At 37.1% G+C, this 21,341-nt stretch overlaps 1 protein-coding gene across 4 annotated transcripts in view; it reads right to left on the bottom strand.

Annotated features, from left to right (window-relative positions):
• Window positions 1–21,341, bottom strand: part of RANBP17 (RAN binding protein 17) — a 310,647-nt gene that overhangs the window by 21,384 nt on the left and 267,922 nt on the right. For 3 of the 4 annotated variants that reach the window (XM_055325097.1, XM_055325099.1, XM_055325100.1), the window contains 3 exons: window positions 19,774–19,988; window positions 17,663–17,801; window positions 6,151–6,317 (listed from right to left, as the gene is read on the bottom strand). In XM_055325097.1, the coding sequence (XP_055181072.1) occupies window positions 6,151–6,317; window positions 17,663–17,801; window positions 19,774–19,988 (521 nt within the window). The remainder of the gene's footprint in view (window positions 1–6,150; window positions 6,318–17,662; window positions 17,802–19,773; window positions 19,989–21,341) is intronic. The other variant, XR_008664360.1, reaches the window with a different exon arrangement.

The following is a 21,341-nucleotide window of genomic DNA, read 5'->3' as shown; positions in this document are numbered from 1 at the left end:
TTGGACTGCAGAGCATTCTCCTTTTTTGTTTCATTTTAAATTTTCAGTCAGTGGTCAACATTAAAAACCTGGATTTCTGGTTTTCTTTGGGAGGGAGGTAACACTGGGTCCTACCTTTTTGCAGGGTAAGAATGAGCTGGCCCTGTGTGGAGGCTCCTGCTATAGGACCAGGATGTGTACTCAACTTAGGTTTCTTTCCTAAGTTTCAAGTTTTCTGCTTGGCTCTCTAAGGCACCTTAGTTTGTGATACTTTGTAGAATGGAAAGGACAGGGAGAGGGATGCTCAGAGCTATCACTTTGAGACTTGCTAATGTGAGAAGCTCTTAAGAGCTCTAATGGTACCCAATAGTAGAAGTTTCTTTTAGAGAAGAGAAGCTGTTTGGAACCAGAAAGAGGTGACAACTGGCATTCTATACTAATGAGTCAGGGGTAAGAGTGAGGATGAAGATGAGATGCAGTGGGTACAGAGGACGGATACAGAGCACCTGTTGCTTCGCCACCTTCATTTCACAGCTGCCATATTGCCTCTGAGAAAAACCAGGTTGGAGCAAACTTCAAGAGCTACCTCAAAGACGTTGAAGGAAAGGAACAAGGGAACATAATGAGATAGTGACGCTATTAGACTCTGGCCTCCTTGAGGTTACACGTCCCACTCCATTTTATATTTTCAGTGTCAGGCTATAGAATTAAGGCTTAGTTGTGGGTGTAGAGGAAAGGAGAGGAATGTTTGTTCGCTCTGCCTCAGTGATGGCGGGAAGCACAAGACTCTCCATACCAGCTGGCAAAACAACCTCCCTCTCCCTTGCCCACTGTCTCTTTAGGTCACTGCCCATCTGTTTCACCCTGCTGCAGTACAAAGTTGGGGTATAGGAATACTGCTCTAAATCATTCTACCTTAAGGATGGCCGAAGTGGGAATTGCTGGAAAGCTCAACCTGCCTCAGTGTGAGTGTTGAAAACATACATACTATCTCACATTAGTAGCCACCAACAAACTATAGCTTTGTGGTTAAGCATGTGAACTCTATAGAGTTCAACAGGCCCGAATTTTAGTTTTTCCACTTACTATGTGTGACCCTGGGAAAGTTACCTACTTAATCTTTTCGTGCCTTAGTTTCTATATTTACAAAATGCAATCATAGTAGCAGTGCTTCACAGACATACTATAATGATTAAATCATATTACATGCATATGTAAAAAGCTTAAGCTAGTGCCTGTACACAGTAAGCGCTTATATTTTGCCTATTTTTTTCCCCTAGAAATAAATATACAGCCCATGCACAGAGTACTGTGAAGACGACCAAGATCATGGCAGCATGTGCAAAAACCAGTTCTGTCCTGAAATGTGAGTTCCCATGTCCTACTTTTGGTGTCTATTGACCTAATCCTGGCTTCCTTTAAAACTTCTATATCCATGTTGTCCTCTGATCCAATTGTGAATGTTTCTTCATAATGTGTTTTTGGTACCAATCTACAGCCGTATTTTTGCTAATAAAGTGGCAAATCCATGAGACAGAGCTAATGGGTCATGTGGAGGGCACACTTTCTATTTAGGGTCCACTGGAAATATCTTTAGTTAACAATAGAAAATCTAGCTAATTATTTTTAAGAGGATGAGAGGCATGAATATACTTCATCTGCTTAAGTGTTTCCCACTGTGAGAGTGCTGCTGAGGTTCTATAGGCAAAAATCTCAATATCAGTTAAATAGGCGACTGCACTTTCTCCTACTTAGTATTAGGGAATGAAATCTCAAGTATGAAAGATGTCTTGTATGGTATGTCAAAATGTTGAGCAGTATCATTTCAATCTAAACACAAAAATGAGAAAAGAGCAGATGAGTTCCCTTTTGCTATAATTCACTTTGGGATGCATGTCATGAAGAGCACCAAACAAAAGCAATTTTCATTGATTGACTGACTGATTGAGGAAACGGGTGAATGTTCCTTCAGCATACACCCCTACTCAAGTATGAGTCTTATAGCTCCTGACAGCTCTTCACAATTTGCCGTTAAATCCCAAGTTGGGGGTGGATGGGCGGGGGGGGGGGGGGGGGGGTGAGAACTGAAGGAGGGAGTGAAAGAGAGATAAAATCATAATTAGAACTTTTTTTGGGGGGGGTTATTATAGCTGACTTATACCAAATAGTTAAATAGATGAGGGTGAGATAAATTCAAACCTAAATGTTCTAATTCTTCCCTTCAATGTATTCAGATTTTTGAGAATATCATTGCTAAAAAATCCCTTGTTAGTAAGTTAATGGCATAATCTAACACTGACCACCACATAGTCCTGGTTCTACTTCTGAGGAGGGTGCCCATCTTTCTGGAGTACTTCCTGAGAGCTGCAATTCTGATTTAGAGAAGCATTTGGCATCAGTGTCCTATTCTTATAATCTGAAAAAGAATCAGCCGCATCTCTGAACTGCCCCTCTAATTCTACAAGACACACTCCTCCACTTACATAATTTGGACAAATCTTTCCCTCTGTGATATAACTAAATGAATGCTGATCTAAAGCTTATGGATGCAAACACTTAACATGACCACAGATAAAACTGAAAAGAATTCACATAGAAATTTAATTTTCTAAACTACTGTAGCAGATCTGTGCCTAATCACTGTTACTATTGGCTTATTCTTAAAGTCTTAGTTTATCTTTCTAATGGCATAAAAACACATGGGGAATATTTATTCTTAATATATGTAAACTGGGTTTTCCTCAGTTGTTAAGTCCAAGGAATGCTGGCGAGACTGTAATTCTTATTTGCAATAGATTCACTTAATTACAGTGGATTTTCAAATGGACTAAATTTAATGGTAGCAAAGTTAGATTTGTTTACAGATTATGGAAGAGGATTTGGAGAATATTTTTAAAACACTGAAGATATAAAGCTACATAAGGGGTCACAATTAGCGCATTTCCAGGTGAGAGGTGCTGAAACTAGGCTTCCCAGGCTGTTGTACACCAATCGAAAGTCCTGCAAGGATGTTGGAAAACCTTTTAAATGTGGGTTCATGCTTTGTTTGCTGTGGAAGCTTGAGGAGAGAAACTTTTGCAGTTTGGAACTGACACCCTTCATGCAATTACACTTCCAGCAATATACATCCAGGTTGGGGGGAAAACAGTTCAAACTAGTAAATAATTGCAGTATCATTGCATCAGTTTAAAGAGCTGACAAATCCTCTCTAAACTCCAAGCACAACTAGTCATTAGGGTCTAGTTTTTCAGCACTGTTAAGCAATTTGTAACCCATTTCTTTTAATAGGGTTAGGCATTACTTAACCGAAACAGATGCCTTGAAAACTGAAACCTCGAGTTATAAAGCAGCCACCTTGTTCATTACCTTCAGTGATAGGCAAATCATCTGTAAAAACAGCATTTAATGGGCAACCAATGAATAATCAATGGCTCACTTTTCATCTGAGTGTGAAAATGAGAATAATCTAATACAAAGTCCCTCTGGTAAGATGCCGAATCTTGAGTTCTGCTGCTCTTCAGGGCTGATTTATAAGGTCTTGGAAAGCTGATGTAAACAGATGATCAATGGGGCCCATCCTTGTTCATAATAACCCCCAACTGGCCCACTCCCTCTTTTCTGAGTCCACCCCTTCAGGCTATTAGCTCTGTCCAGCTAATTCTTCCCACTGCTCCTGCCTGCTGCTTTTACTCTGGCCATCCGTTCAGTCCAGCCGACTCAGAAGTAATTTTATACGCAGCAGAGAGCGGGTTGAATTGATTTTTCACTCAGCGCTCAGTTCCCATCTGAATAATTATCAATTTTACTGCCTCATAAAGGGAAGAGTCAAAATTTCAAATCAATTCAAAAGAGCTTTTGAGACGACAGAAACTGTGCATAAGAATAGAGGTCAAAGTTGTCAGTGACCTAAGGAGATGATGTCAGATATTACTATACCCAACAGTTGACATCAGAGGCACTCAAGATGATATAACCTAGTGCTAATGCAAATCATATTTATGCTGACTACCAGAGACCAGTCATTAATATTTAAAATGCTATCTGAAAGCCTACATTCCAAATAAATAGAATGTATTCCACTGTTAATAAAGATATATCACTACTGAGTCATATTCTTATAAAGTAAAGGATTACTAAGTATTATTAACGCACAGAAATTACTTAAACCAACAAATGCATGGTAATTCTGAGTAAAAACAAACTTGATTGTCTCCTGTACAACCACATCACTTGATCTGCATGGTCTGATGGTATTTGTCTAGGATAATAGCCTATTGATTTGGGTAAAATCTACCAACCTGAAAGTTTCTACCAAAGTTTATGGGACATTATTGTGATCAAGTTGAGTGCTGGCAAGAGGGATCTAGTGGTGGACTTATCATTTGCCACGGTGGGGTAGGGGCTGGGTCTAATTCTGGCCAATCCATGGGCATTTATTTCTCCACTGGCTACATGCTTTAAATCTGTGGTTTTCAGCCTTCTCCTTACAGAACACCTGAGGGCTATGACACATTCCTGACAGTACAGAGTCATTAGGGTCTAGCTCTTCCAGACCCTAAGACATCAGGAATACTTGGCAGTATTAGAGGCTACTGCAGGGTAGGTGGGGGAGGGGGAAGAAAGGGTACACCCAAATCTCAATAGAATATATAGTTTAAAATGGCATTTCTGGTGAATCTGAGATCTTATCCCTACCATCTAAGCCCTTGAGAATCAATCATGTAAGTGGTAAGGACCTGGGCTTTTGAGCCAAACAGACCTTGGTTCACATTCCACTTCCCAGCTGCTCTCTCTGTGTCTCAATTTATTCATCTGTAAAAAGGGGATGATGATATCCATATTTCAGCGCTGTCGTGGGGGTGTAAATGAGAAGATTTCTCTGAAAGTCCTCACCTAGAGTGCCAATGTCTGTCACCACTATATTAATCAAATTACCATGTAACTGATTAGTTACCTAATAACTAATCAATCCTCTCTGTCCCACCTGAGAGGAACTTTTCAAGGAGAGAAATTATGTCCTATGAGTCTCAGTGGCTCTTGCACTTTGTGCACAGAAAGTCCTCAATACATGTGCTACGTATCTCTTCTCTTTACTCTTTATCACCAACATGTCATAACAATTCCAGGGTCACACCAAATACCTACAGGCCTACAGTATATTGTCTAGTTACACAAAAATCTTAATTACGCACCTCCTTGCCAGGAAAACAACAGGTTAACTGAGACATCACCAAAGATGAGTTTATGTAATTTGAAGATTTGTAAAAAAAAAAAGGCCAGGAAGAAAAACTCATCCAAAAGCTAGCTCATTGTACATTCATCATTTCTTTACTCAAGAGGCACCTTGTTTGTTGACTAATGACCTTCTTGAAAGTGTTTACATTTGCAAACCACAAACTATTACGAAGATAATATTGGCAAACTAAAACAACTGGAAGCAGTATAAAGTTTCCACAGTTAGTGGAACTGGAAAATATCATAGTGATGGTATCACCACAGAAAAATGGTATTATTATTCTCTTTGAAATATTTCTGGCATGTGTTATTTACTTTTATGCATGCTGTTACTGTGATTTGCAGAAGTGAGTTTTTCAAAAACAGTATTAAACATTAAACTTGGACTTAATTCATATTAGCCACTCACAAAGCACATTTGAAAATAAAAGAAGTTGTGGCTTTATTATTTATTACTTAAATGTTCTGGGGAATAGGATCTATCTGAATCTTGATTTTGTATCTTAAATGAGGAGAAGACCAGTTGCAGTATGATGAATGGGAGGTTCTCAGCAAAGCTCCCTGGCACCACCCAGGAGCTCAGCAAATGGCAGTTTCCTGATGTACCAGAGTACTTACAGGGCAAACTTAAGAAGACATTTTTAGAGGCTCCAGGAAAGAAACCAGAGCCTGACTGTTTCTAGTTCTGGCTTTGCCTTTTATTTCTCTCAGCCCTCTGGAAGACCTATCCTTTTTTTTTTAGCATTCTAGCTTCACTGGGAGAAGATGAATGACTTAAGAGATTTCTTGAGGTGGGGCTAGTGTGCTACTCTATCTTCTGGGAAAATACTCCTAGAGAATAACTGGTAAAGAGCCTTGACAAGACCATTTACTCTAAGAGATATTCAGGGTCTGGGAAACTCTGTTTCTTAAGCTAGGTGACCAACCACCAGTTACCTGCTGTAGGACATCTGGATTTTGCTGCATAAAATGTAATAGTCTCTGACCGGCCTGGGTAGCCTCACTGCATCGAAGTGGCTTCTTGCCCTCTTTTGCTATGTGCTTGAAGAGGTAGGTGACGATGTAGTCTAAACTGGTACAGCAGCTGGAGGAGACAACTGTATCTGTACGAACAATAAATGAGAATTCCTTCGCATTACTGAAGTGTTTTTTTTCATCTGATTAATTATAATGCCTCCAATTAAAAAAAACCACTTTCTGGTTTCAAAGCACTTTTATCAAACTAAATTCCTTGAGGGCAGGGATTTTGCCTTGCTTATCTCTTTAAACCCAGTGTCTACTACAGGACCTGCTATAAAAACTTGTTAGTAAGTAAATTATTCTTGGATTGACTTGGACAGAATTTTCCATTTGTGACCTTAATGACCCTCTGTTTAACTCAAGTGATTTTATTAAATATCTATTGGGTACAAAGTGCTCTGCTTCAGACGAAACAGGGTGTAGACCTGGGGCAAAGTATTCTGTTTCAGGGGTAACCCCTACCTTGTTGTCAAAGCTCTCATGATTTAGTATATAAGTTGCTGGAACACAATGCTGGGTACAAATGAGTGACACAGAAAGAGAGAGGCAGAGACACAGGCAGAGGGAGAAGCAGGCTCCATGCAGAGAGCCCAATGTAGGACTCGATCCCAGGACTCCGGGATCACAGCCTAAGCCAAAGCCAGACGAGTTTAACTGCTGAGCCACCCAGGAGTCCCTGCTATGAGGATTTTGAGGAAGACATCACATTTGGATGGGGATCATAGAGACTTTCTGAAGGATACAGAACTTGAGATGAACCTGGAAAAGTTATTTTAGTTAGGTATAAGGAAGAACATTTTTCAGATAGAGAGATCAGCACAAGGCACATGGTGTGGTGGGAAGGCAGGAATTCTGGAGTCAGTTCTGGTTTCAAATCTTCTCTTTTCCAATTACTTCCTATTTTGTTACTTCAAAAGAGCCACTCAACCCTTCTCATTATTTGTAAAATATCTTGCAGAGTTGAATGAGAAAACTAGAAATTCTCATATAACAAAAACAGCTGATATTTACTGTGTTAGTTACATGAATTACTGTTTTGTATCCTCATAATAATAGTTATATTATTATCCTCACTGTTATAGTTACTATTATTATTTGCATTTACAGACAAGAATAGTGAGGGATTAAGTGACGTGTCTAGTGCCACATGGCTAGATGACTGTGGAGTTACTGTATGAAAATAAACAAGGAGCTGGAGTCTTTCTTTTTTTTTTAATTTTTATTTATGATAGTCACACAGAGAGAGAGAGAGAGGCAGAGACACAGGCAGAGGGAGAAGCAGGCTCCATGCACCGGGAGCCCAACGTGGGATTTGATCCCGGGTCTCCAGGATCGCGCCCTGGGCCAAAGGCAGGCGCCAAACCGCTGCGCCACCCAGGGATCCCAAGGAGCTGGAGTCTTAACCACTAAAATCAAGTAGATATTAAAATTAGGTATTGACTAAAAATATATGCAAGCATCAAATACTTTCTTAAAACACAAGGGGCTCAAAAGATGATGTTACTACTAGTTTGTTCTCACAATGAAAAGAGGAGGCTGTATTCTGGAGCAGGACTTTTGGTTTGAGTGAAACAATATATAGGGAGTCATAAGACAGAAGGGTGACAAAGTAGGGTGAGCTCTTCCTCAAGGGCATCCAATAGTGGGCTGAGACATTACATTTAATTTGAAAGACAACAGAGGTGTTATTTAAGGCTTTTTAAAAATTTTATTTTTTAAGGCTTTTTCTTTTAAAGGCAAGTGAGTAACATGATACAGCAACCACTTATTATCTACTTTGTACATGAAAATTATTATTCACTTACTTCTAATAACCGCTTTGTATATTGTAGGTGTGGTTATTTGCATTTTTCAAATGAGAAAAATGAATCTCAGAGGTTAAGTAGCTTAACCAAAAGTTTATATTTATGATTCATAGCATGACACTGCCTTGATTTTTTGGTAACACCTGGACAGGATCCTGAGGAGTTTATGATTAGTAACAGAAATGGAGAGAAAAAATTAAAAACCTTCAAAAAATGACCAAAATGGCAGATGCAGTTGAGGAATGTGGAATAGGAGAGTAGGGCTGGGAAGCAGCAGATTATGAACTCCCTAGGCAATCATTAACCTCCTTATAATCTCTGAGCTTCTGAGACACGTGTGCCTTTCTTAGATTAGAAGTGTACTCACAGGGATCCCTGAGTGGCTCAGTGGTTGAGTGTCCTCCTTTGCCAAGGGCGTGATCCCAGGATTCTGGGATTTAGTCTCGGCATCCGGCTCCCCGTGGGGAGCCTGCTTCTCCCTCTGCCTATGTCTCTGCCTCTGTCTCTCTCATGAATAAATAAAGAAATGAAAATCTTAAAAAAACAAACAAGTGCACTCTTAGCTGAATTAAAGAATAGATAATCTTTTTGAAGAATCGCAGATTCTTCTAATCTAATCTAATTCCTCTAAATCTAATCTGAGAAAGGTTTTAGCAGGTCCTGAGTTGTGTTTAGTAATAATACTATAGCAGTAGAACTGGTATAACACCACAGTTTAAAAACTCTTTTATATTTATTGTTTCAGAGAGAATGGAATAATAAATAGAAAGAGGTAGTCTGGGGGAAAGTTCTGAAATACAGATAGATGAATGCATTTAAAATCAGAGATAATGGTAGTTGATGCAGAACTAGGAGGGATTGTATGGAGGTCTAAAAGATGGGCAGGCACAATAGTTCTGGGAACTGTGGAGCTATAGAAGCTATATATGTAACCAAACTGTGGTGCTATATTTTCCTTTGAAGAAAGGAGCTCTTTTTCTCCCAAAACTATGGTATTTGACTGAATGATTAACTGTTTATTTTCCCCCACTAATTGGGTTACATTGTAGAAAAGGGAGCTTTGGTTGTATAATTCCAGGAGGTAATATAATGCAGTGGAAAACATGTGGGCCTAAGAGTCAGGCACAGACTTGTTGAGCTTGGTTGCTTTTCTCTTTTCCTTCACATTTCTACGTCTGAAGTCCCAATCATGAAAGTAAATGGATTAAGTAACTTAATATCTACAAAAGGAAGCAGGCAGGAAATAGATATGGTTTCCCTCACCAGTGAAGAACAATATGCTATCAATCACACAAAAATTATAAAGACTTCACATAGATTTGGTGACCACATGCCATGCAGGTTGCATTAAAAGGTTCCAATCTACTGAGTCAGCTATGAAAAAGCCAGGTAAACACTTTAGACATGAAGGTTGGAGCATATATCCTTGCAATAAAAGCAAGAAGAAGAGCTTTCATTACGGTTGATTTATGGTTGGGGAGTTCGAAATGGCTAAATGTTAGTTTAGGGTAGATTGAAAGGTGTAGAATCATAAGGATCAAGGGCCATTTGATCAAAAACAGAATGAATAGTGCTGAGGACTGTGTATTATTATTGGTTTTATTTGCAGCTCAAGCTACCATTTGAGATTCAAATAATGAAACTCTCCTGACATAAAAGGATGAGCAGAAGTCATGAATTTTCATATTTTGTCCTAGCTCTTGGTATTCAGAATCCTGTAAGGATTCATCTATGATTTAGATAATTTTAGATACAATTTTTAAACCAGATAGGCACTTTGTCCTCTCCAGCAACTTGTTGTTTGGCACTGGAAACAACCAAATGCTCCTTCTCTCCTGCACCCAGTCTCCCCAGGAAGCCCAAGCATCCTTAATAGCCCTTCTGTTCACCAAGAGTCATCATGGAACGATGTTCTGAAAAGTTAACTGTAGAGGAAAGAGTTGCTTAACTGAGTCAGGAGAATGATAACAGGGCTGAGCTAACATTTGGCTTGGGCTCAAAATTTCAGAAACAGAAGGTCTGAATGGGTGGTGTAGTAGTTTTGAAATAGGTGGGTCTAGGTTTGAATCTATATTTTCTAGATGTTTTGACCTTCTGGAGCTTCAATTTGCACCTCGGTAAAACACGCTTGCCACACCTACTTCACAAGATCTTATGAGAAATCAGCAAGAAGCCTGTAAAGACTCACATAGTGCCCACCACACAGCATGTTCCCCCTTTTCACTTTCCACGTGTTTTCCTGGCTTGTCCCAATACCTTAAACACCAAGCCCATCGTTTTGTTTGGCTAATTCATAGCTTTCTTCCATCTTTGGCATGTTTTTGGTGGGAGAAACTAATGTACAAGGTCTCAAAATTTCTAAATATTTCCTGAATGATTTGTTCCCATTTTATATTCATACAACTTCCTCCAGTTCAAGAATGTGCTCAAAATAACAACATATTCTATTGATGATGAACATTTTCTTGGAGGAAGGGTCTGGTGAAACGTTTACAGTGGTTCAACTTTTTGCTTGCCTCCACCATTTCTAGTTCTTCCCTTTTGTGCCATCCTTTACTTCTTGTTGGAATCCACCCCTGTCCCTGCCCTGGCTAAACTTCAGAGGCCTTCCCTTATCACTTCGTCGAGGGAAGCCACATTTAAACATTCTCCAATCATTATCCCACTTCAAATCTTTGCTTAGCATGTATCATGACTTGACTTTTTCTTGTGTGTGTGTTCATTTATTGTTTATCTTCTCCCTTTAGAATCTAAGCTTCACATAAGCAGGGACCTTATCTGTCTTGTTCTCTTTAGTACTGCCAAGTACATAGTAGGTGCACAATTGATACTTATGAATGAATGACCTGAGAGTCATTATTAAGAGCAGCTTTGTAAGTCCTGCACTTGGTCTCTGTATGTAAGAGGATAGTGGTGGTGGGAAGGGGGATGGTGGCTGGGCAATTAAAAAGACAGAACATAGAATTACTTTTCTCCTTCGCCTTTCTCCTTCCCCATATTATAGCTGGCTGAAACTAAAAATGCTGATTACCAAAATTTTTTAATATCACATTAAGCATATTAGGTGAGTTGCTACTTTATCACTGATTCAGTTTTTTTGTGTGACTCCCTCTCATTTTTTCTAAAGGCTAATGCAGAATTGAGACCTGTTTGAAATCCAAACAGTAACTATAAATGCCTCTTTGCAGATCTATTTTTGTTGGAAAAGGAGAAACCCAAGCGGTTACTCTCAATAGTCCTTTTTCTTGAAGACACGGCATGATTCATCTGCCAAAATGTGACCTATATTAGATAGACAGATCTAGCAGGGTGGTGAGGTAAAGAGGAATGGGTTTTAGAGTTAGAAAGACTCCTAGATCACGCACTTATTAGTTGTGTGACCATGTGCAAGTTGTTTCACTTCTCTGACCCACAGCTTACTCAACTGTATAACGAAAATAATATTATCTAATTAATTTAATCAATAAATATTTATTGAACACTTATTATATGCTAGGCACTGGGAATAAAGTAGTACCTCAAGACACAGGTCTTGTCCTTTGGAGACTTGCAATCAAGTAGGAAATAAGAACAAACAGCACTATTAGAGTATGCAACCCAGTTTTGGTATGCGTAGCAATTCTGAGAATGACAAAGGCGAAGTATGTATCTTAAAAATACCTATGATAGCGTCAGGCACAGAGTACTTGTCCATAAACATACACTCAACAAGTGGTAGCACTGGAACTTACTTAGTATTATCTCATAATGCCACCCCATCAAGAACTCCCTTGAGAGCCTTGTTAAAATGTAGATTCTTGGCCCAAGACCACACTTCGAGAACAACATACCCATTTGTAACTAATTGAACATCTTAAAGTATTACCATGATATGAGACAAAAGAATGTCAAGCCAAACTATAATAAGAAAAGACTAAGCTTCAGTTTCTGTCCATGAAGGATTAACTGCTATGAGAAATTTTCCTTCTGCCATACACAACTAGAAAATAGAACAAAAATATGAAACATTTTTCTCTTATTGCACAAGCAACGCAAACCTATTAAACCAGAGAGGAGGGAAACAAATGGGGTCACACCTACACAATCACTCGAGCTTATTGCCCTAAATACTTTCCAGGCTATGGGTCTGAAAGGAGGAACCCAAACAAAGCCAAGTGGTCTCACTAAGTTGAAAAGAAACCGTTTGAACTTGGGGAGGCTGAGGCAGCTAGAACTCATGAGACGGAGTTTCAAAGAGTGGGAGCCTGTAAAGGAGTCCTTTCCAACCAGTCTTTTTTTTTTTCTTTTTAAAGATTTTATTTATTTATTCATGAGCAACACAGAGAGAGAGAGGCAGAGATGTAGGCAGAGGAAGAAGCAGGCTCCTTGAGGGGAGCCTGATGTGGGACTTGATCCCAGGACCCCAGGATTGCGATCTGAGCCGAAGGCAGATGCTCAACCACTGAGCCACCCAGGTGCCCCTCCATCCAGTCTTTGACTAATAACAGAGATATGTAACACATGTGTAGTTGGAGTTCCGGAAGGAATGGATACAGAGGGAAAGAAGGAGACTGTGATTATATGAAGGCAAACTGTGATGACATTACTTGAAGGTGTAGATTACAAATCCTGGAGTACCATTAAAAATAAAGAAGTCTGGCTTAGTAAACTCATAGAGGATATAAAATGGATTCATAGGAAATATTTAATTGATCCAAAGGAAGTAAGGAAAAATAAAAAACGGAAAAAGAAACAAAGCTCAGTCAAAATAAAAAGAAAATAAATAGCAGTATTATAGATTTAAACTTAAATACACTGGTAGTTACATCAAATGTAAATGGTTGAAACACTAATTAGAAGGCAGAGATAGTCAGATTTGATATAAAAATATGACCCACATATGCTGCATATTAGGCAAATATGTCCACATGCTAATTTCCAGAACCCATGAATATGTTAGATTATATGGCAAAGAATTAAATAAGATTGCAGATGGATTAAGACAGCTGAGTGAAAAATATGGAGATTATTTTGGATTATCTAGGTAGGCCCAATGTAATCCCAAAGGTCCTGAAAGGTGAAAGAGAGAAGCAGGTCAGAATCAGAGGGAGATGTATCTATGAAAGAATGTTATAGATGCAATCTTGCTGGTTTTGAAGAGAGGCCATGAGCCAAGGAATTTAGATAGTCTCTAGAAACTGGAAAAGGCAAGGAAATGGATTTGCTCCTAGAAAAGAACATAGCTGACACCTTTACTTTAGCCTACTGAGACTCATGTCAGATTTATGATCCAAAGAGCTATAAAATGGAGCACCTGGGTGGCTCAATTGGTTGGACATCTGACTCTTGATTTTGGCTCAGGTCATGATTTAAGGGTTGTGAGACTGGATGCTGTGTCAGCTCTGTGCTCAATGTAGAGTCTGCTTGAGATTCTCTCCCTCTGCCCCTCCCCCACTTGAGTACACATGCACACGTGCTCTCTCTCAAATAAATAACATCTTAAAAAAATAAAAATAGCTATAAGTTAATAAATTAAAAAAAATAAAAAATAGTTATAATAAATTTACATTGGTTTAAGCCACCAAATTTGTAAAAATTGTTACAAAATCAATAGAAAATATCTCTGTCTACAAGAAACCAACTTTAAATAGAAAGACATAGGATGAATAAAAATGAAATGATGGAAAAAGAGGCAACACTAATCAAAAGAAGCTGGAAAAGCTGGTAATACCAGACAAAATAGATATATATATATTTTAAAGAGTATTACCAGAGATAAAAAGGGCCATTTCATGATAAAGGGGAAAAGTCATCAAAGGGACAGAAGAATCATAAATATTTATATACCTAATAACACAGCTTTAAAATAGTTTATATAAAAACTGATAGAACTGAAAGGAGAAATGGAAAAATCTATAATTATAGTTAGACTTCAGCACTTTTCTCTTGGTAATTCACAAAATAAGTAAAAAACAAACAACTAGTAAGAATGTAGAAAATCTGTGCATTATCAATTAGACCACTATAGAACATTCTTCCCAACAACAACAGAATGCACATTCGTTTCAAGTGCTGATGGAACATTCATTTATTTTGAACCATAAAAAGATCCAATAAATATAAAGGTTATAACAATAATTGAGTATATTCTGTGACCATAATGGAATTAAAATAAAATCAATAACAGGTAACAGGAATACTTCTAGACATACAGAATTTAAATACCGTGCCTCTCAGTAACAATCTATTAATAAAAGAAGAAATGAGCAGGACAATTAGAAAATATTTTTAAACTGAACAGAAAAAAAACCCCAAAATACATAAAAATTTTGTGAGGAACAGCTATAGCAGTGCTTAGATGAAAGCATTAAATGTGTATATTAGCAAAGAGGAAAGGTCTACAATCAGTAATCTAAGTTTCTGCCTGAAAAATTAGAAAAGGAAAAGCAAAGTAAACTGAAGGAGGAAAATAATAAAGGCCACATGCGAAATCAATGAAATAAAAGAAAAATAACAGAGAAATCACTGAAAACTAAAACCTGGTTCTTTGCAATAAAGCTGATAAATCTAGAGCCAGAATGATCAGGAAAAAAAGAGAGAAGACACAAATTGTCAACTTCTGGAATGAAAGGGGATATCAAAAAAAAAAAAAAAAAAAAAAAAAAAGAAAGAGGGGATATCACCATAGACCTTACAGAAATCAAATTGTATAACAATGAGATATAATGAATAATACTGTGTCAATGTCAGGTGAGCTTCAGATGAAATTGAGAAATTCCTTTAAAGACATAAACTACCAAATGCTACCCGAGATCTAATAAATAACTGGAATAGCCCTATGTCCATTAAAAAACATTTAATTTATAGTTAAAAACCAACTAAAAAAAATCTAGGCCTAATGGCTTCACTGGGGAATTCTATCAAACATTTAAGTAAGTAAGAGCTAGTAACAATTCTAACAATTCTACGCAAACTTTTTAAGAAAATAGGGGAGGAGAAAACAATTCCCTAGTTATTTTATCAGGGCCTTAGACTGACACTAAAACAAGGCAAAGATACAGAAAAATAAACAAAGAATAAAAGGTATGGAAGAAAAATTATAGAATACATCAATATCTGTTATGCATATAGATATAAAAACCTGTATCAAAATTTTAGAAAGCTGAATTTAGTGATACGTAAAAAGGATAATATGTTATAACCTAGTGTGGAATGCAAGGTTAGGTTAACCTTCAAATATCCATCAATGTGATGATCAACATTATGTAATGTATAAATAGAACTAAAAAGGAAAACCATATGAACCTTTCAGTAGACGCAGAAAAGTAATTTGATAAAACTCAATATTCATCCATGATAATAGCCTCAGAAAAACCACAAGGGAAGATAATTTTCTCAACAAGATAAAGAGAACCTATGTAAAAACTTACAGCTAACATTATATTGAATGGTGGACGAATGGAGACATTTCCTTGGAGACATGAAAAAATGTTTACTATGATTACTTCTGTTCAACACTGTACTGTGGGTCCTAGCCAGTGTGATAAGATAAGAAAAAATAAAATCTATACAGATTGGAAAGGAAGAGATCAACTGTCTTTATTTGCAGACACTATATAGAAAATCTTAAGACATCTACAGAAACCACCAGAATTAATAGATGAGTTTAGTAAGGCTGTATAATACAAGGTCAACATACAAAAAGATCAACTGCATGGTAGCCAAGAACAACAGGAAATTGAAAATCCTTACCATGTACAATAACATAAAATTACAAAATAGTTATAAATACAACAAAATATGTACAAGAGTCATACATTCAAAGCTACAAAAATGCTGTTGAGAAAAATTAAGGAAGATCTAAATAAATGGACAGACATGCCATTTTCAGGAATTGAACACTCAATATTACTAATATGTCAATTCTCTCCAAAGTGGGCTAGAGATTCAATGGAATCACCACCAAAATTCCCCTATTCATTTTTTTTTTCCTAACAAGAGAAACTGACAAACTGACTCTAAAATTTATATAAAAAGACAAAGGACCCAGAATAGTCAAGACAATTTTAAATGAAGAAAACAAAATTAGAGGGCTATGCTATCTGATTTTAAGAATCAGCATAAAGTTAGGACAAAAAAAAAAAAAACAGAATAGTATAGAATTGGCACAAAGTAATTCAACAGAGAAAGGATATTCCTTAACAAAAGGTGCTAGAGTAACTGAATAACTGTATGTTAAAACCAGCTTTTATCTCATACGTAATATAATACTATATACAAAATATTTAATTGAAATGGATCATAGACCTAAGTGTAAGATAAAAAACTATAAAACTTCTGGAAGAAAACTAAGAACAACCTTTTTGGCCTAGGTTAAGTAAAGATTTCTCAGCATAGGACCCAAAAAGACAAGAACCATAAAAGAAAAATGAATAAATAAATTAGACTTTCTCAAAATTAAAACTTTGCTCTTGTGATAAAGGCATACTGTCAAGAAAACAAAAAGACAAGCCAAGACTGAAAAAATATTTGCAAAACATACATTTGATAAAGGATTTGTATCCAGAATATGTAACAAATGCTTATAAGATAAACAACCCGGTTAAAAAAAAATGAGTTAAAGATTCGAACAAATACTTCACTAAAAAGATACACAAATGGTACACAAGCATGAAAAGATATTCAAATCATTATTAAGTAGTGAAATAAATATTAAAACCACGATGAGATTCTTATTCATACCTACTAGGATGGCTAAGATTAAAAAGATTAATAATAGCAAGTGTTTGGGAGGATACAGGGAAGCAAGAGCCCTCATACACTGCTTGGAATTGCAAAATGGTACAGTCACTTTGGGAAACAGTGTCACAGTTTTCTTTATAATGTTGAAAATATACTCAAGCATCCCACTCCTAGGTATTTACTCAAGAGAAATAGTATTTGTCTACAGGAAGACTTGCATGTGAACATTCATAGTAGTATTGTACAAAATAACCAAGTAATGGAAACGACCCAAATATCCATCAGTTAGTGAATTTAGAAAATAGACTGTGGTATGGTAATACATACAATGGGATAATACTCAGCAACAGAAAGGAATACATTGATTCACAAAACAACATGGATGAATCTCAAAGGCAAATCTCAAAGGCATGATGCTAAATCAAAGAAGCCAGGCACAAAGGTCTACATATCATATGTTTCAACTTAGACAAAATTCTAGAAAAAGGCAAATTATAGTGAAAGAGAGTAGACAGTGGTTCTTTGGGGCTGGGGCCAGGGGGAAGGGATTGGTCAGAAAGGGACATGACGGAGGTTTTTGTGGTGAAGAAAATGTTCCATATCTTGGTTGTGGTAGTTTATGACTGTATATATACATGCCAGTACTCACTGAACTGCTCACTTAAAATCAATTAGTTTTTTTGTGTGTGTAAGTTATAATTAAGCTGATTAAAAGATAAGCTGTACATCCAAATATAAAAAAAAGGGCATTCTCTCACTTGCAAGTAATAATTATAAAATGTTCTTTCAGTTTGGGTATACAATCTTTTCCCCTTTGTAGGATAATCATCTCAGTAGGCACATACGTGAAGAGACTACAATGAAGTTTTTCCTCTGGAAATAATGTTCTCCATGATACTTACCAAGAGTAGTGAGTCCCTCTGAGATAGATGTGAGAACATACAGGAGTACAGGAGGATCTAAGTTGGTGATGAAACTCATGTGGTCCTGCGTAAGACATTCCAGGAGTGGATAATAAGACTGGCTCAGTTTCCGATATTGCTACAACACAGAGATAGCTAAGCGTCAAGGGACAGGGAAGCAAAAGACATGTTAAGGTCTAGTGGAAACTGCCATTTATAATATTGGAAATTGTAAACTTACCTAAACACAAATATGTAAAATAAATACATGGTACAAATGACATCATGATTCACAATTCAGTATTTAAAGGGGGTCTAATAGGAACTTCTTAATCTCTAGAAATCCTAATTTGAAGCTATAGCATAGTAAGTAATCTCCATTTTACATTATATGGCTAACACTTAAATGCAAATAAAATCTCTGTAGTATGGAATTTAGAAGGCTGAATTATTTTTCTGGATGGGGATACTGTAACACTGAATAATATTAATAGTTGCAAGGCAGCCTTTTTTTTTTTTTAAATACAAAGGTATTTGCTATTATAATAGGACTTGACATCATAGTCCATTGTACTTATAAAATGCCAATCCACCTAACTAAATCATGATTTGGTCAATGGCTTAGTATATACTATGGGCAAAAGATAATTGCATGAGAAAGATAACCTGAACAACTTAAATGGAACTCAAACCAGTTTCAAAGAAATATAACACTCATAAGAGAAATAAACCAGAACAGTATTTATTAAAGACCACGTCCATAAGAGCACATGGGGTGCTTATTAAAAATGCAGTTTCCTGATCCCCACTCCAGATCACCACATGGAAAGCTCTGGAATGAGGTCTTGTCACATGCATTTTAAACACGCATGCTAAGGGAGTCCTACGCACCCTTATTATTGAGAGATATCAAGTTAAAGATTGCTTGCCTGTCAGAAAAAGGATTAGAGCAATTCCTGAAGCCACAATCAGTTTTTTTTGGTGGACCTCAACTGTAGTGAAGAGTCCTCTCAGTGAGGTAAGCTGTCAACACATGCCTGATCTGAGTCAAGTTTCTACTTTATAATTTGTCATATAGGCAGCCTTCAATGAGCATCCCATTCTACTACTGAGGCTGAACCACTCTGGCTTGAGATGTGGTTCTATTGAGACTACTTAGAACAGTGGAAGAGGGTGCCACTAGTTCACTGGTCCATTCTTGTCAAGGAGCATTTCTCACACAGGTTGACTAACAAAGGCCCCCGTCTCCCCTTGGCAGGGAGCAGGGGAGAAAGCCTGAACTAAGCCTGAGCATGAATTTGGTTGTTGCTGAAGTAATTACTACAACTACATTGGGCATATATTAGCTTTTTTTGTAATCAGGCAGAGATGTTTAAAAAAGGTGAAAATAACAGAGCTCAGTGGAGGAGCCTGGAAATTTAAAATTCCAACCAGCACCCCTGGTGATTCTCCTGCACCTCAAAGTTTGAAAACCACTGACATAAATCATAGAAACTAGATGGTAGAGTTGAAAATGGACCTAGAGATCACCTTGTTTAATTTACTAATTTTAAAGGAGAGGAAATTGAAGCCTGGAGAAATAGAGAAGGTTATTTATTCAAGGTAAATAACTAGTGAGTGGCAGAGGTGAGACTGTGCACCCATACACTCAACTCTGAGTTCACTCTTTCTGTCACATCAGAACTTTCATGGAAAGGAAGGCCAGATAGTAGGGGAAGCTGATGGAGTAGGAGGAGGAAGGAAGAAAGGAGAAGATCCTGCAGACATTCCTGCATTTCTGCTTCAGGAAACAGACATTTTCTGAATTATGATCATGGTTGTAAGCAATTAGCTGAAAATGCTAATTACATTTTCTAGCTGCTGAACCTGGAGCACTCTGAATGACCAACCTGTCAGAGGTGGTAGCTGCAGTTTTCAAAACTATGCATTTAATTATATAGATACAGCCACTTTAGTTGTTCAAATTATGTAAGTTAAATCAAGATGCTGTCCTAAAACATAAAATGTTCTGGTGCTATCTAACTCCCTGGGCTTCATTATAACCATTCCAAGCCTGTGGTGGTGTTACTTCACATTTCACACAATGACTCCCATGATGCGTGATTGCTTACTAGCAAGTCACTGTGGGACACTGACAGCAGCATTTTGACAAAGGCCTGGAGTACATTGTCAAAATGGTTGTCCCCATACAACTTGAAGACGCCAAAGCTGACATAATTTCCACACAAGGCAGATTTGAGAGCTGAATAGCAGATGGAGATGCCCTTGAGTTTCATTGGATAAATCTGATCTTTTGAGAGGCTCCCAAGGGACAGGATCTGATTACCTGTTTTAGGGTAAAAGCAGAAAGAGAAAGTGATATAAGTAGATGTAATTCAAAGCAGTTATGAGGCACATTATTTAACATTTTTACTTTATTCCTAAGGTTCACTTCCTATCATAAGACTTATACCATCCATGTAATGACAAATATAAATATATATGACAATTTACCTGAGAAGTACAAATGGCCCAAGGAAAACCAATCAAGGGTATTGGAAAAGTTTTGTATTTTTATCTGGATAGTGATTATGTGAATATATAGATAGATATGAAATATGAATTCATACGATTATATGAATATATAAAAATTCATTGAGTTGTACTCTGAATATTAGTTCTCTTTACATACTTTATGTGTTATCTCTTCTTCAGTAAGATGTTAAAAAAATAGGAGTAAATAACCAACTAAGTCAAGAGAAAAAGATAGCCTAGACTGAGATATTGAGTTACTCTAAATTCTGGGATGGATTTTCAATGGTTTTACATGAATTTGATCTTGAGTTACTTCACTTTTAGAAGACTCACAGGTTCGGTACATGAATTAGATGAAATAAGACACATACGAAGTTCTTTGCACAGTTCATAACAAATGTTACTTCCTTTTTTCCTTAGATCATTTTTTGGATGATTATTTAAAAAACTGTACTTAAATTCTAATGTTGACGATCAAAGGACAAATAAATACATAGCCACCTTAAGATTTTTTAGAGCAGTTAGCATTTATAACCAACAGCTTCTGTTTCTGAAATGTGTGCAAGTAAGCTGTTTCTAGGCAATACCCAAGAATGCCTTTTGAAAAACTATAAAGTCATATGTGTTTCTTACCTTCATTTTTTCCTATTTAAGTGAGTACTGCTTCTATAATTGAAACTAAATTCAATTTACAATATTTAGAGGTAATACTATTGTGGTTTTGTACTGCCTCAATCCGGCTACCTAAGAATTAAGTTTCCCAGAAGTCATTTCCCTGTATGGTAGTGGGCTAGAATTGGGCAAAGTGGGCCAAGTGACTAACAGCCATGTTTTTGTGAAAATTACTGTCATCAGATATGGTGAAAAAAAGAGCATAAATGTCATTGGGTTTCACTTTGTCCTTATTCTTTCCTCCTCTAGTGACTAGAATCACCAACTCTGCTGATGAATGACTCCAAGGCCACCACCAACTACTGTGCAGCAAATTTCCAGAATGGCAGTTATGCAGAAGCAACAGTCTTCCAATGACTTCTATCTTACACCAGTTCCCCTCTCACTCCACATCTTTTCAAGGCATGTGTCCAGCTTCTAGATTTTTGCAAGCTCCAATTTGTCCATCTATGCCATTGTTTCAGGAGGGCTGATTAGTGATTTTTCTCCTAAA

The sequence above is a fragment of the Nyctereutes procyonoides genome, unplaced genomic scaffold (assembly GCF_905146905.1).
Source record: "Nyctereutes procyonoides isolate TBG_1078 unplaced genomic scaffold, NYPRO_anot_genome, whole genome shotgun sequence".
Classification (NCBI taxonomy): Eukaryota; Metazoa; Chordata; class Mammalia; order Carnivora; family Canidae; genus Nyctereutes; species Nyctereutes procyonoides.
Note: the sequence above shows the minus strand (reverse complement) of the source record. Positions and strands in the feature narration are given on the sequence as shown.